This window comes from Taudactylus pleione, unplaced genomic scaffold, assembly GCF_031769625.1.
Source record: "Taudactylus pleione unplaced genomic scaffold, aTauple2 ptg000173l, whole genome shotgun sequence".
Classification (NCBI taxonomy): domain Eukaryota; kingdom Metazoa; phylum Chordata; class Amphibia; order Anura; family Myobatrachidae; genus Taudactylus; species Taudactylus pleione.
The window spans coordinates 6,056,047-6,069,584 of NW_028284575.1; the positions used below are offsets into that span (position 1 = coordinate 6,056,047).

Here is a 13,538-nt window from a genome sequence, read left to right on the forward strand (position 1 = left end):
AGAGCCACTCACTGTCTGCCTAGGGAGGCTCAATTTCTTCAGAGAAACCAGCATATAGGTAAGTAAAGAATCAAGCGAAGGCAATACATAGGGGGTTGCAAAAAAACATTGGGCATCCAAGCAGTGTCGGACTGGGGCATGAAGGCCCACCGGGGGAATCAGTGGTAGGAGCCCATGCTTAAGGGGTGTGATCATCTAACAGAGGGGGTGTGGCCAGCCACCATATACCCTTGGCTAACCATTAGGCATATCTTGGTGTAGTTTCTATAGAAGGGAACCAAACCCCCATGTTGATCAGTGGTCCTGCTCCACCAAGTAACAGACTGCCTGATAGAGTAACAATCTATAATTTGAGGTCTGAAACCTGACACCTAGAGGAGGGGGATTGGCCCATAAGCAGTGGGACCCACCGGGGATTTCCCTTGTACCCCTGTGTGCCAGTCCAACCCTGCATCCAAGTGACATAGACTAGTTTGTGGGGACCCCATAAAAAAAAACCTCAGGAGGCACGGTAGAAAAATAACACTGATGATGGATCACTTAAAAAGAAAAAAAAAAAAAAGTTCTATAACATTGTAGTCTCCGCTGATTGCAGGATGCTAAAAAAAGTATATAAAAAGTATTTCACTCTGTCATAGCCCCCAAAGCTTCTAGGTGGCCCCCAGCCATTCACTTTACTGTTTCCTATACACAAGTGTGTGTGTGTGTGTGTGTGTGTGTACATGTGTAGCCGTGTGTGTGTGTGTGTATATAGAAAACTGTTTTCACACTTGTTTTAGCCTATCAGACTAGCGTGGTGGGGGGGTTGGGAGTAGGCGGCAGGAGAGATGAGTTACACCACCTCCCCAGGACCACTTTAAGCCCTGGCGGTTACGGAAGTTGACGTACACTCAATAGGCGACGCGGCTTTCTGCTTGCAGACGCGTGAACCTTCCCATTAGCTCAATTAGCTCATTAGCTCAATGGAATCTCACATTGACATAAGGTAGTAAAATCCGGGCTTCCGCATAAGCTGGCGGCTACAGACACTTTGAGTGCAACTTATAATCAGCCCCTGTGTGTCCATGTGGTAGGGAATATAGATTGTGAGCTCCACTGGGGCAGGGACCGATGTAACTGGCCAATTATTCTCTGCAAAGCGCTGCGTAATGTTTAGGTGAAATATATTATATAAATGACTGGTAATATAAAGCTGTTAATAAAGTAACAATGTCATTAACATACAGGAGTGTCCTCATTCACCTAGTGTTATTGTGCCTGCCGGAATAGACGCTTACTGTGTACAGATTGCATTTGCATGCCCCCCCTCTCCCCCGGGAGGCCAGGTCAGGAGTTTGGGGGAATAAGGGGGCTGGCACAGCACAGTGGGCGATTCATCATTGTGGCCACGCTCTGTCTATACAATGCCGCTATTACAGGCATTATAAAACAAAGGGTGGGGCCACAGTGACGTGATTCAGTGCGAATCACGTCATCAAGCCACCGAGACCACTAACTTCACTCAGGAAGTGAGGAGCAGCGGCTGGTCACCAGAAGACGCGCCACCAGAAACTTGGGAGTCTCCTGAACATTCCGGAAGAGTAAGTAAATGGTTTTGAATTTGATATATTATTATGTAATGTACCATTAGGGTAATGCTGTCAGGTACACAATCGACAATAATGAAAGAAAGCAGTCACCTCCATGTCCACTGGTTATCCCTTTGAAAATGGTTCAGGAAATGTCCTGCAGCTATTAAATAATTGTATTATATGATCTTATATAGCTGTGATGCAAATTAATTATCCGTTATCAGCTGGAGTCAATCTGCAAACTGCGATTCAAAAGACTTCGCTGCTGATCATCGTTGTGTATATTTGCAGCAGCTCTACAGCCTCCTGGCACGCGTGTCGAAGGGAGCAGTAATTATGTAAGCAAACCCTTACTGTACTGAAGATCAGTGGCAAACACAGGATTTCTAGAGGGGGGGTTTCCAAATGCTTGATTTTAGAGTGAGTGTGGCCAGTCCATGAAGAGGGTAGAATTAGTACTTATCCATCTTTAATATGTGTCATACAAAGTGTATTGTGTGTCATAATTCCAGCATATACAGGATCACAGTAAGTCATTTGATGCGGCAGTAAGTCATCCTGCCTGAGCTGAATGTTTTTAATTTAGATGTGAGCACCATTCCAGGGAATGGTAGCAAGTTCGGGAGCCTGGAGTAGCAGCAGAAGAACCTAGCACTGCCCTGGACATATATATGTACATATTGGGCTCTATAGCAGTGCATCTCTATTAGTGCATGTTTTCCAGATCTTCTAGTTGGTGCACAGGTTATTTATTACTGGCTGATAGATGTTAAAAGATCCACAGGTGGTGCTAATTATTTCATTTGTGATACTGAGAAGAACATGTAGCACTAGTAAAATTCTATTATATTACTATTTCTACTGTGGTCATGGTGTGTGCTGGGTAAGGGGGTTTCCAGGCAGATGGAAACCCCCCCTGCGTTTGCCTATGAAGATCGCCCATCCCGCCCCTCTGCCTGACCAGGCACCGAGAGTCGAATATTCAGAAACATGCAAATTATAATATATACGAACCCACATTTTATTTGCATGCCCAGTATGATATGTATATAGGCCCCCATATACATCAGCAATTGATTGCAGCAATCGTGCAATTTGCAATCGATTGAAAAAGGGAAAGATTTGTATACACAATCGATTGCAAATTGCACGATTGCTGCAATCAATCTCTGATGTATGGGGGCCTTAACAAAAGGTTCTACAAAAGTTGGGCTGAATCCTGTCCTGGGTGCATTATACAGGATGTAATTTCCTCCTAGGTTACCAGTAATACCAAATCCACAGCTCACCTTGCAAAAAGTTTTGCAGCCATCAAGTATTGGCCGGTATCCGGTACAGCGGCAGAGATTTCCTGGTTGGAAAAACAATAAGGCATGTCATGTTGCATCCATAACATAGGAAGACAGAAAATAGTACTAGGGCAGCACAGTGGCACTTGTTGGCATTGCTGTCTTACCGTGCTGGGGTAATGGTGTCGTTTCCAACTAGGGCCCTGCTTTGGCGTTCCGAGTTTGTATGTTATCCCTGTATTTGCGCGCGTGCGTGTGTGTATATGTGTGTAAACATAGGGCCTGATTCAGACCCACTCGCGAGCGGCTGTCCGCTCGCAAGTGGGTCGAGGGTGTGCACTGCGCATGCGCACGACGGAGGGAGCTCCGTCGTGCGCATGCGCGAGACGCGACAAGCGAAGGACTTTCCTTCGCTCGTTGTGTCTGATCAAAGGGGGCGTGCTGTCGATGTTGATTGACAGCACGCCCCCTTTGGTGGGCATGCAGTGGGCGTGCCTCCCAGACGGGGGCGTTCCCAAGGGAACGCCTACCGTCAGAAGCCGGCCCCACTGACATCACTAGTGATGTCAGTGGGAGTGATTTTGGCTCTGATAGAGCCAAAATCACTCCGGGCCTTGCGGTTGAGAAACTCAACCGCAGGCTTCGGCTCGCAGTGGCGATGGTCAAGACCATCGCGACCATCAACCTGCACGCTCGTATAGGCTGTGGGTGGTGACCCACAGCTATACGAGCGTCCAGGAGGATGCTCCATAATTATGGAGGAGGGCCCTGATTCAGAGCGAGCGCTCTGGTCAGAGCGTCCGGCTCTGAATCAGGGCCATAGAGCGTAATCTCCAATGGGGCAGGGACTAATGTGAATTATTACATATTCTCTGTACAGCACTGAATAATATGATTGCCCCTGTATAAATAAATGATACTAATAGTACTAGTACTTCATTAATTACTGCTGAAAGATGAAGTTAATAAGATTGGATGTAAACATATCTAAAGAACATACCTCCTATGGCCTCGTATATCTGTTCCGTGGTGGGCTCTGGATGGTTCCTCAGCAATGAGTACATGGACATCACCATCCCTGGGCTGCAGAACCCGCACTGGGAGCCGTGAGCTTTTGCAATCCTCTCCTGTGATAAAATATGTATATAAAAGTAATAAAACCCTTCACAGGAAGCTGGCGCTCAGAACAGTACAGAGCCTGTAATAAGGCCACTAGCCTAAAATAGGATAAAATATTTTATACCATTTATAACCATTACAGAGCTTAGGGGACACTGGGCCTGATTCAGAGCCGCTCACTATTTGCGAGCGCACGCTCTGAATCAGGGGAGGGGAGTATTTTTTTTTCTGTCCATTCGCTAAGCTGTGGGTGCCCACCCACAGCTAGTGCAAGCGGCAGGAGATGGTCACGATTATCGCGACCATCGGCATTGTGAGGAGACCCTAAGGTAGGGTCTCAGCACTCGCAATGCCGAGTGGACTTCCATCTCTAATATAGCTGAAGTCCACTACTTACATCACGAGTGATGTCAGTAGGGACGCCCACAAACGGCAGGCGTCCCTTCGGGAATGCCTCCGTTTGTTCAGCCACCCCCCCCACCCGCCTACAAAACGTGGCGAGCTGTCAATCAACATCAACAGCCGCCCCATTTTGCTGCGAGCGTCAGAGCGAGTAAAGGTCTCACTTGCTACGTAGCTCGCTTGCGCGTGCGCACTCGGCCACCATCGACCCGCTTGCGAGCAGGTCTGAATCAGGCCCACTGTGTCAGTGGCCAAAAATGTCAACATTCTGATTCGGTAGATATAATTGTGTGTCTATTTGTTAGCGCAACATATGGTTAATAATTGGATATACAATAGTGTGTATTTTCTGATGTTTAATAGGTACTTGTCTAATAAGACTAGGGTATAAAATGTGTCCCTATTACCCCCATCTACATATTACATACACTACCGTTCAAAAGTTTCGGGTCACTTAGAAATGTCCTTATTTTTGAAAGTAAAGCACTGTTTTTTTTCAATGAAGATAACATTAAATTAATCAGAAATACACTCTATACATTGTTAATGTGGTAAATGACTATACTATCTGCAAACGTCTGTTTTTTAAAGGAATATCTACATAGGTGTATAGAGGCCCATTTCCAGCAACCATCACTCCAGTGTTCTAAAGGTATATTGTGTGTTGCTAAGCGCGTTAGAAGACTAATGGATGATTAGAAAACCCTTGTGCAATTATGTTAGCACAGCTGAAAATGGGTTTGCTCATTAGAGAAGCTATAAAACTGGCCTTCCTTTGAGCTAGTTGAGTATCTGGAGCATGACATTTGTGGGTTCGATTATACTCTCCAAATGGCCAGAAAAAGAGAACTTTCATGTGAAACTCAACAGTATATTCTTGTTCTTAGAAATGAAGGCTATTCCATGCGAGAAATTGCCAAGAAACTGAACATTTCCTACAACGGTGTGTACTACTCCCTTCAGAGAACAGAACAAACAGGCTCTAACCAGAGTAGAAAGAGAAGTGGGAGGCCCCAATGCACAACTGTGCAAGAAGACATGTATATTAGAGTCTCTAGTTTGAGAAATAGATGCCTCACAAGTCCTCAACTGGCAGCTTCATTAAATGGTACCCGCAAAACGCCAGTGTCAACGTCTACAGTGATGAGGCGACTCCGGGATGCTGGCCTTCTAGGCAATTTAGGGATTAAGCAGGCAGCTGGTATTCTGTCTGTAATGGCCAGCGCAGTCACCAGATCTCAACCCCATTGAGCTGTTGTGGGAGCAGCTTGACCGTATGGTACGCAAGAAGTTCCCATCAAGCCAATTCTACTTGTGGGAGGTGCTTCAGGAAGCGTGGGGTGAAATTTCTTCAGATTACCTCAACATATTAACAGCTAGAATGCCAAAGGTCTGCAATGCTGCAATTGCTGCAAAAGGAGGATTCTTTGCCGAAAGCAAAGTTTGAAGGACAAAATTATTATTTCAAATAAAAATCATTTTTTCTAACCTTGCCAATGTCTTGATTATATGTTCTATTCATTTTGCAACTCATTTGATACATAAAAGTCAGTTTTCATATAAAACACGAAATTGTCTGGGTGACCCCAAACTTTTGAACGGTAGTGTATCACTACTACTTCTACTGCCATCCATCAAGTGTCCCTACTACCCCATCCACCTATTATGTACAGCGGGTAAAATAAGTATTGAACACATCCACATTTTTCTCAGTCAATATATTGGTAATGGGGCTAATGAAATTTTCACCAGATGTCAGCAACAACCCATGCAATCCACACATGCAAAGAAATCAAACCATATATCTGCATAAATTAAGTTAGGTGTAATAATGTGAAATGACACAGGGAAACAGTATTGAACACATGAAGAAAGGGAGGTGCAAAAAGGCATGGAAAGCCAAGACACCAGCAAATTAATGTAAGCTGGTTCAGTCCCAAATGATGGCCTATAAAAAGGTGTCTCATTACCAAGGTGTCACACAAGAAACATCTCATGATGGGTAAAAGCAAAGAGCTCTCACAAGACCTTTGCAACCTTATTGTTTCGAAACATACTGATGGCATTGGTTACAGAAGGAATTCTAAACTTCTGAATATTACAGTGAGCACTGTTGGGGCCATAATACGGAAGTGGAAAGAACATAATTTCACCATAAACCGGTCACGACCAGGTGCTCTTCACAGGATTTCTGACAGAGGAGTGAAAATAATTATCAGAAGAGTTGTCCAAGAGCCAAGGACCACTTGAGGAGAGCTTCAGAAAGACCTGGAATTAACAGGTACAAAAAAACAATAAGTAATGCACTCAAACGCCATGGCCTGTATGCACGCTCACCACGCAAGACTCCATTGCTGAAGAAAAAGCATGTTGAAGCTCGTTTAAAGTTTGCTGCACAACATTTGGACAAGCCTGTGAAATACTGGGAGAATATAGTCTGGTCAGATGAGACCAACATTGAACTCTTTGGATGCCATAATACACAGAATGTTTGGAGGAGAAATGGCACTGCACATCACCACAAACACCATACCAACAGTGAAGTATGGAGGTGGGAACATCATGGTGTGGGGCTGTTTTTCAGCATACGGTACTGGCAGCCTTCATATAATTGAAGGAAGGATGAATGGAAAAATGTACCGAGACAATCTTGATAAACATCTGCTGCCATCTACCAGGATGCTGAGGATGAAACAAGGGTGGACATTTCAGCAAGACAATGATCCCAAACACACAGCCAAGGACACTCTCAATTGGTTTCAGAGAAAGAAAATAAAGCTGCTAGAATGGCCCAGCCAATCACCTGACTTGTTGAATCCAATTGAAAATCTATGGAAAGAACTAAAGATCAGAGTTCAGGAGGCGTCTTGAAGCTGTAATTACCAACAAAGGCTTTTATACAAAGTATTAAATACATTTTAGTAAGAGTGTTCAATACTGTTTCCCTGTGTCATTTATTTACATTATTACACAAAATGGACATCTATGGTTTGATTTCTTTGCATGTGTGGATTGCAATGGGTTGTTGCTGACATTTGGTTAAAATTTCATTACAATAGCCCCATACCAAATATATTTACTTAGAAAAATGTTGATGTGTTCAATACTTATTTTACCCGCTGTATCCCTATTACTGCCATCCACCCGTCATGTGTCCCTATTACCCCCATCTACATATTATATATATCACATGTACCTACTACCCCCATTCACCTATTATATATCGCTATTACTGCCACCCAGTAGTCATTAGTCCCTACTACTATAACATGACATCTCTGGATGGTGATAAGAACTAAAACATTTATTGTTTAGATAAATATTTTTTTTTAATCTTTAAAGTTTTTTTTATTAAATATTTTCTTTTCTTTCATATTCTTCATTTGAATTATTTAGATTTTTTTGGTAATGGATCTGAAAGCCAAATCTGGTCTTCCTGTTATACAATCACAATCAATTTAGATTATATGATCAATCTTCTGTATGGCAGTCACTGGGAAGGATGCTCAATCTCATGTGTAGCAGTCACTTGTATGCTATCTGTACTGTATGGCAGTCATTGGGATGCCATCTGTGCTGTTTGGCAGTCACTGAGATGCTGTGTGTGTTTCATGGCAGTCACTGGGTGGTCTGTGCTGAATGGCAGTCACTGAGATGCTGTGTGTATTATATGGCAATCACTGAAATGCTGTGTGTACTGTATGGTAGTCACTGAGATGCTGTGCCTACTGTATGGCGGTCATGGAGATGCTCCATGTACTGTATGGTGGTGAACTGGGATGCTGTCTGTGCTGTATGGCTGTCATTGGGATTCTTTCTAAACTGTATGGCTGTCACTGAGATGCTCCGAGTGCTGTATGACTGTCACTGGGGTGCTATCTGTGCTGTATGGTAGTCACTGAGATGATGTGTGTACTGTATGGCTGTCACTGGAATACCTTCTATACTGTATGGCGATCATTGAGATGCTGTGTGTACTGTATGGCTGTCATGGAGATGCTGTCTGTACTGTTTGGCAATCACTGAGATGCTGTGTGTACCGTATGAAGATCACTGAGATACTGTGTGTACAGTATGAAGATCACTGATATGCTGTGTGTACTATATGGCTGTCACTGAGATGATATCTATACTGTATGGCGGTCGCTGAGACGCTGTGTGTGCTGTATGACAGTCACTGAGATGCTCTGTGTGCTGTCTTGTCTGGTCCTCTATGTTGGATCATCACAACAGCAAGGATGCTAAGGACCCTTACCCCATCCAGTTTTGTGCTGCTACTCTGCAGCGGCACAGCTATTGTGTGCTGTTTCCGTATTCATAGCAAGCGTGTGGTCACTGCCCTCTAACAGACTTGGCCACCCCCCCTCAGCCCCACCTTCCTTCCTATCAGATTATGGTGGCTTCACCCCTGTCATGTTTGTTTTTTTTGGAACTGCCACTGATTACCACAGAATACTGTGAACTACAACTGCAAATATACAGCTGATAGAATAAAACTTTAGTCCGTCTCACCTGTACCGGGTGCATTCTGGAGGTGGTGCTCCCAATCCCCTCCACTGTGGTGACGGCAGCACCATGTAGAGCGCAGACAGGCAGTAAGCAGGCGTTAGCTGAGTAATGTCTAGACAGTGTTAAGGTTTCAAAATTATTTTATTTATTTATTACCAGTTATGTATATAGTGCAGAGAACATTTGGCCATTCACATCAGGCCATTCACATATTCCTTACCACATGTATACACCTACACACGAGCAGGGGTGCCGAGAGGGGGGGGGAGCAGGTACAAATTACCCAGGCCCAGGCTTGCTGGAGGGGCCCGGCGGGGGCCCTGGTCTGGCATCGCCCCCCCACCCTCCTACATCACAGCAGCCCAGCACACACTGCTGTGTGCTGGGCTGCAGTGGGAGACTGCTCGCAGCAGCTGGAGCAGTCTCCTATGCCTATGGGGGGAGCGATCATGCTGATCGTGACCCCCATTGGCTGTGCGCCAGGCTGAGGGGCTCACAGTGCCCCCTCCCAGTGAAGTGGCGCTGCTAAAATGTTTTTTTTATACTGTGTTTTTTTCCTAAGGGAACGTGGCCATGCCTCCCCTGATTAGGCCACGCCCCCTGTCACCCGGGCCCGCCGCGGGTCTTGGCTGCCCTGCACACGAGGGTTAATTTCCATTGGGAATCAGTGAACCTACCAGTATATTTTTGGAGTGTGGAGGCACCCGGAGGAAACCCACGCAAGCACAGGGAGAATATACAAACTCCACACAGTTAGGGCCGTAGTGGGAATCGAACCCATGACCTCAGTGCTGTGAGGTAGTAATGCTAACCATTACACAGTCTGTGCTGCCGAAAATCTTGTAAGAATATAATATAAATAAAATAATCACTTTCCTTTTAAATCAGGGTAGTTACTAGACCCAAATTGCAAGGTGAGTTCAAGTAGGAGGCTCTTCATAGTGGCAGATTTAATTACACGTGAGGTGCCGCGTCGTGGGAACAGCTGCACAACTTCAACTTGAATTCATCTCTCGCGTTTTCTATATTACTTTGAATTTTGTCTATAGGACTCTATGGAAAAATTTTGTCTATGGCCCTGTTTATCTCCATCTGCATGCAGTACATCTCTATACCTATTTATTATAACATTATTATTATTATTATTATTATTATTATTATTATTATGATTTTGCTGTATTAGTGTTAGTGCAGAATGTAAATGTTAGGGTATTTTATGTACAGTATATTTCTACATTATCTTGCATCAGAGATTGAGTTCATCAAGTAAAGAGCAGAGCACCTGCGTATGTTTCTTTACACCTTAATAAAATCTTATTATTACGTTTTCTTTTCATACCTCGAGGGCTTGTTACTGTAATGCTGGGTACACACTAGAACGATTTGCCCGATTCCGACGGATTGGAACGTCAAATCATCTAGTGTGTACGAACTATGCGCGCTCCCGCGGAGTCGTCCCTCGCATCTTCAGGTCAGCCCTATATGCAGCTCAATCTGAAAACGCGACTGATGACCGCCATGCAGCAATGGCCGACTATCGGGCGGTCGGGCACCGTATCGTCTAACAAGTACCACCCGCCAGATAAGTTGGGGGTCGCATCGCTGGGTACACACAATGTTTAGAGTGTATCCAGCTTTACATTCTGTTCCACATATCAACAGCAAAGATATATTACGATTTAGTTTATACAGGCTTCTGATTTAGTGCATACTGCTAGGGCACCTCTGTTACAGTGACGTGCGGTGAGGCAGTGGCATAACTATACATTTTTCTCCCCATGCCAAAAGAGTTTCAGGTGCCTCCGCCAAAAAAACAAACACACCCAAAGACGACGTTTAAGGTGTGTGGTTTCATGTTCATGATACAGAAATGTGTCTTACACATTATGACACATTAAGTAATGCCACTTATAACTAGAGATGAGCGGGTTCGGATCTCAGAGATCCGAACCCACCCGAATTCCGGGGATCCGGGGCGATCCGAGCACAGCTCGGATCTCCCTGCCTGCCCCGGATCCCTGACCAGAGGCAAAACCCCTCTGTCGAGTCGCAAGGTTTTGTTTTGAGCGGGCTTAACGCTGATTGGCTGAGAGAGCCGTCTGTCACCGCTCTCAGCCAATCAGTGTTAAGCCCATTGAAAACAGCACAATCATCCCCTGCCGCCTGACACCGCCGGCACCCCCCGCTGCCTACACCGCCGGCACCCCCACTTGCAGCATCCCCCGCTGCCGACACCACCGCTGCCGACACTCCTGCACTGCTGCCCAACATACTGAGGACACCATCAGTGACCCCCACACTGCCGACACTCCCACACTGAGGACACCACCAGCACCCCTGCACTGCCAACATAGTCAGCAAACATGCACTGAGGACACCGCTGGCAACCCCTGCTCTGCCGACACCCTGCATTGAGAACACCCCTGCACTGCTGACGCAGTCAGCAAACCTGCAATGAGGACACCTCTGGCACTGCTGACACAGCCAGCAAACCTGCACTAAGACACCGCTGGCACCCCCGCACTGCCGACATCACCGGTACCCTCACATTAAGGCCATCTAAAGAAGAAAGTTGTCCCCACCTAAAGAATAATGTTGTCCCCTCGCTTGCTCGCTGTGCTCGCCTCGCTACGCTCGCCACATGGTTATATTCCCCCTCTATGGACGTCAGTGCTGTAAAAACGTCTGGAAAATGGCAGCTGCGGCCATTTTCCCGGTGACCTGCGCATGCGCTATAGACTCTGGGCACACTCTAGTGCCCAGAGTCTATAAAATCCGCTGCCGAACGGAGAGGAGGGGGCCTGTGACGGAGACTGCACACGGGCCCTCTCCTCACTAGAAACGCACCTGCCTACCCTGACCGCACATCCCTGCTGAGTTGCTACATTCGCTGAGCTCCACCAATCAGGACTTGGCACGTTTCTCAGCTTGACGTGAGGGGGATGTGTTTTGGCAGGGCAGATCGGAAGTGGGGGATCTCATGTTGGCCCTGGTCCTAGTAGCATTTTTCTAGCTTTGAACAGTATCTGCTGGGAAGGGCAGCTTGCAGAGACATCACTGCTCAACAATTGTACAGTAGGTGGTAAACAGTCAGACATCCACTAGCAGCTCTGGACAGTATCCCTCGCCTAATATGAGACCGGTAACATCGGCCGGCTTCTGTAATCTCCCTCTCCAGATGGTTAGAACAGAAAAACGGAATGGGATTGAAATACGGACGGCTGTTTGGCCGCCGGTTCAAATCCCAACAGCGGATGCCCAACAGGATGAAGATCCCGACTGGGGCAGGTAAGTACCCTAATCTTCCCCTTCCCCCCCCCCCTACCTGTAACCCTCCCTTAGTGGTGCCTAACCCTAGCCTCCCCCTGGGGGTGCCTAACCCTTACCCCCTCTTACCGCTACCTAAACCTAACCCTCCCTGTGGGTGCCTAACTCTCCCCTCCCCCCTAGGGGTGCCTAACCCTAATCACCCCCCCCCAAACCTAACCCTGCCAGACTCCCTAATCCTAACCCTGACCCCCGTGGCTAACGCTAAGGGCGCCCCGGACTTACCTTCATTCAGGCTGGCATCGGTATTAAGATAGGCGTCGGTATTTTGACGCCTATCTTAGATCCCTTGCTGGGAATCCGATGTCGGGATAGTTATGATACCGCCGGTCTCATAACTACTGTACATCCCCAGAAAAACAAACATTAGAAACTGCTTTTTCTCCAAGAATAAAACATTTTATAATATATGAAGAGGCCGATTCAATCAGCCGTGGATTCAGTTACGGTGGCTGTTCCACTTTCTGTGGTTAAAGTGCCCGGCCCCAGAGCTATTCAGTTGCAGACCACGATCAACCCACCTGCGGCTAATTCTAAAATGTTTAAAAAAAAATTAATTAATTTTAAAAATTAATTAAACTTATTATTTATTTCCCTCCCCCTCCTCCCCCCCCAAAAAAAACTTGATTGCTCCCAGCCAACAAACAGGCTCACTGTTGTGCACAGACTGGCCGAGGGAAGCGGTAAGTTTACTATTACTGTTCTGGGCCGGTAATGCCAATCCTGATAATTTGGGGCCTCATCTATCATTGAGTTTTATCACTTAAAATGAGTGATAAAACTCGTTGCGTATGACAATGGTGCTCCAGCCAATCAGCTTCCAACTGTCATCTGTTTGAAAAATTACATTTGGGAGCTGATTGGCTGGAGCACCATTGTCATACGCAACGAGTTTTATCACTCATTTTGAGTGATAAAACTCATTGATACATGAGGCCCTTTATTACATAAATGCTGGCAATAAATTATTTGAGTACTACACATTGTAGTCAACCACAGTCGGCCAACATAGCACTTCATATAAACAGGGCCACAGGGAGGGGTTTACGAGCGGTGCTGTCACGTAGGGGCGTAGGGACCAGGGAGTGGCACCATCGCTGCCCCAAGGCCCCTGCATCTGGCTATCAGGGTGTTATGGGCATGTACCCTGCAGTGTGTGGAGCTACTTGGAGTATCCGGGCAGCTCTCCACTTTTATACTGCCATCTGCCCTGCCCCCTTGCATGACATCACTGATTTGGAGGGTGGGGCCAGCACAGGACAGCCCCACCCCCAAGTCCTGCTCCATCGGTGCATGTAAAATATGTAAACCCACCTGCCAG

General features: G+C 46.2%; 1 protein-coding gene across 1 annotated transcript in view; it reads right to left on the bottom strand.

Moving 5' to 3' along the window:
- Positions 1–13,538, bottom strand: part of LOC148521208 (aldehyde oxidase 1-like) — a 135,282-nt gene that overhangs the window by 112,597 nt on the left and 9,147 nt on the right. Inside the window, exons 3-6 of the mRNA XM_088475570.1 lie at positions 8,894–9,002; positions 3,861–3,987; positions 2,836–2,922; positions 1,680–1,731 (exon numbers count right to left, since the gene is read on the bottom strand). Of these exons, the coding sequence (XP_088331696.1) occupies positions 1,680–1,731; positions 2,836–2,922; positions 3,861–3,987; positions 8,894–9,002 (375 nt within the window). The remainder of the gene's footprint in view (positions 1–1,679; positions 1,732–2,835; positions 2,923–3,860; positions 3,988–8,893; positions 9,003–13,538) is intronic.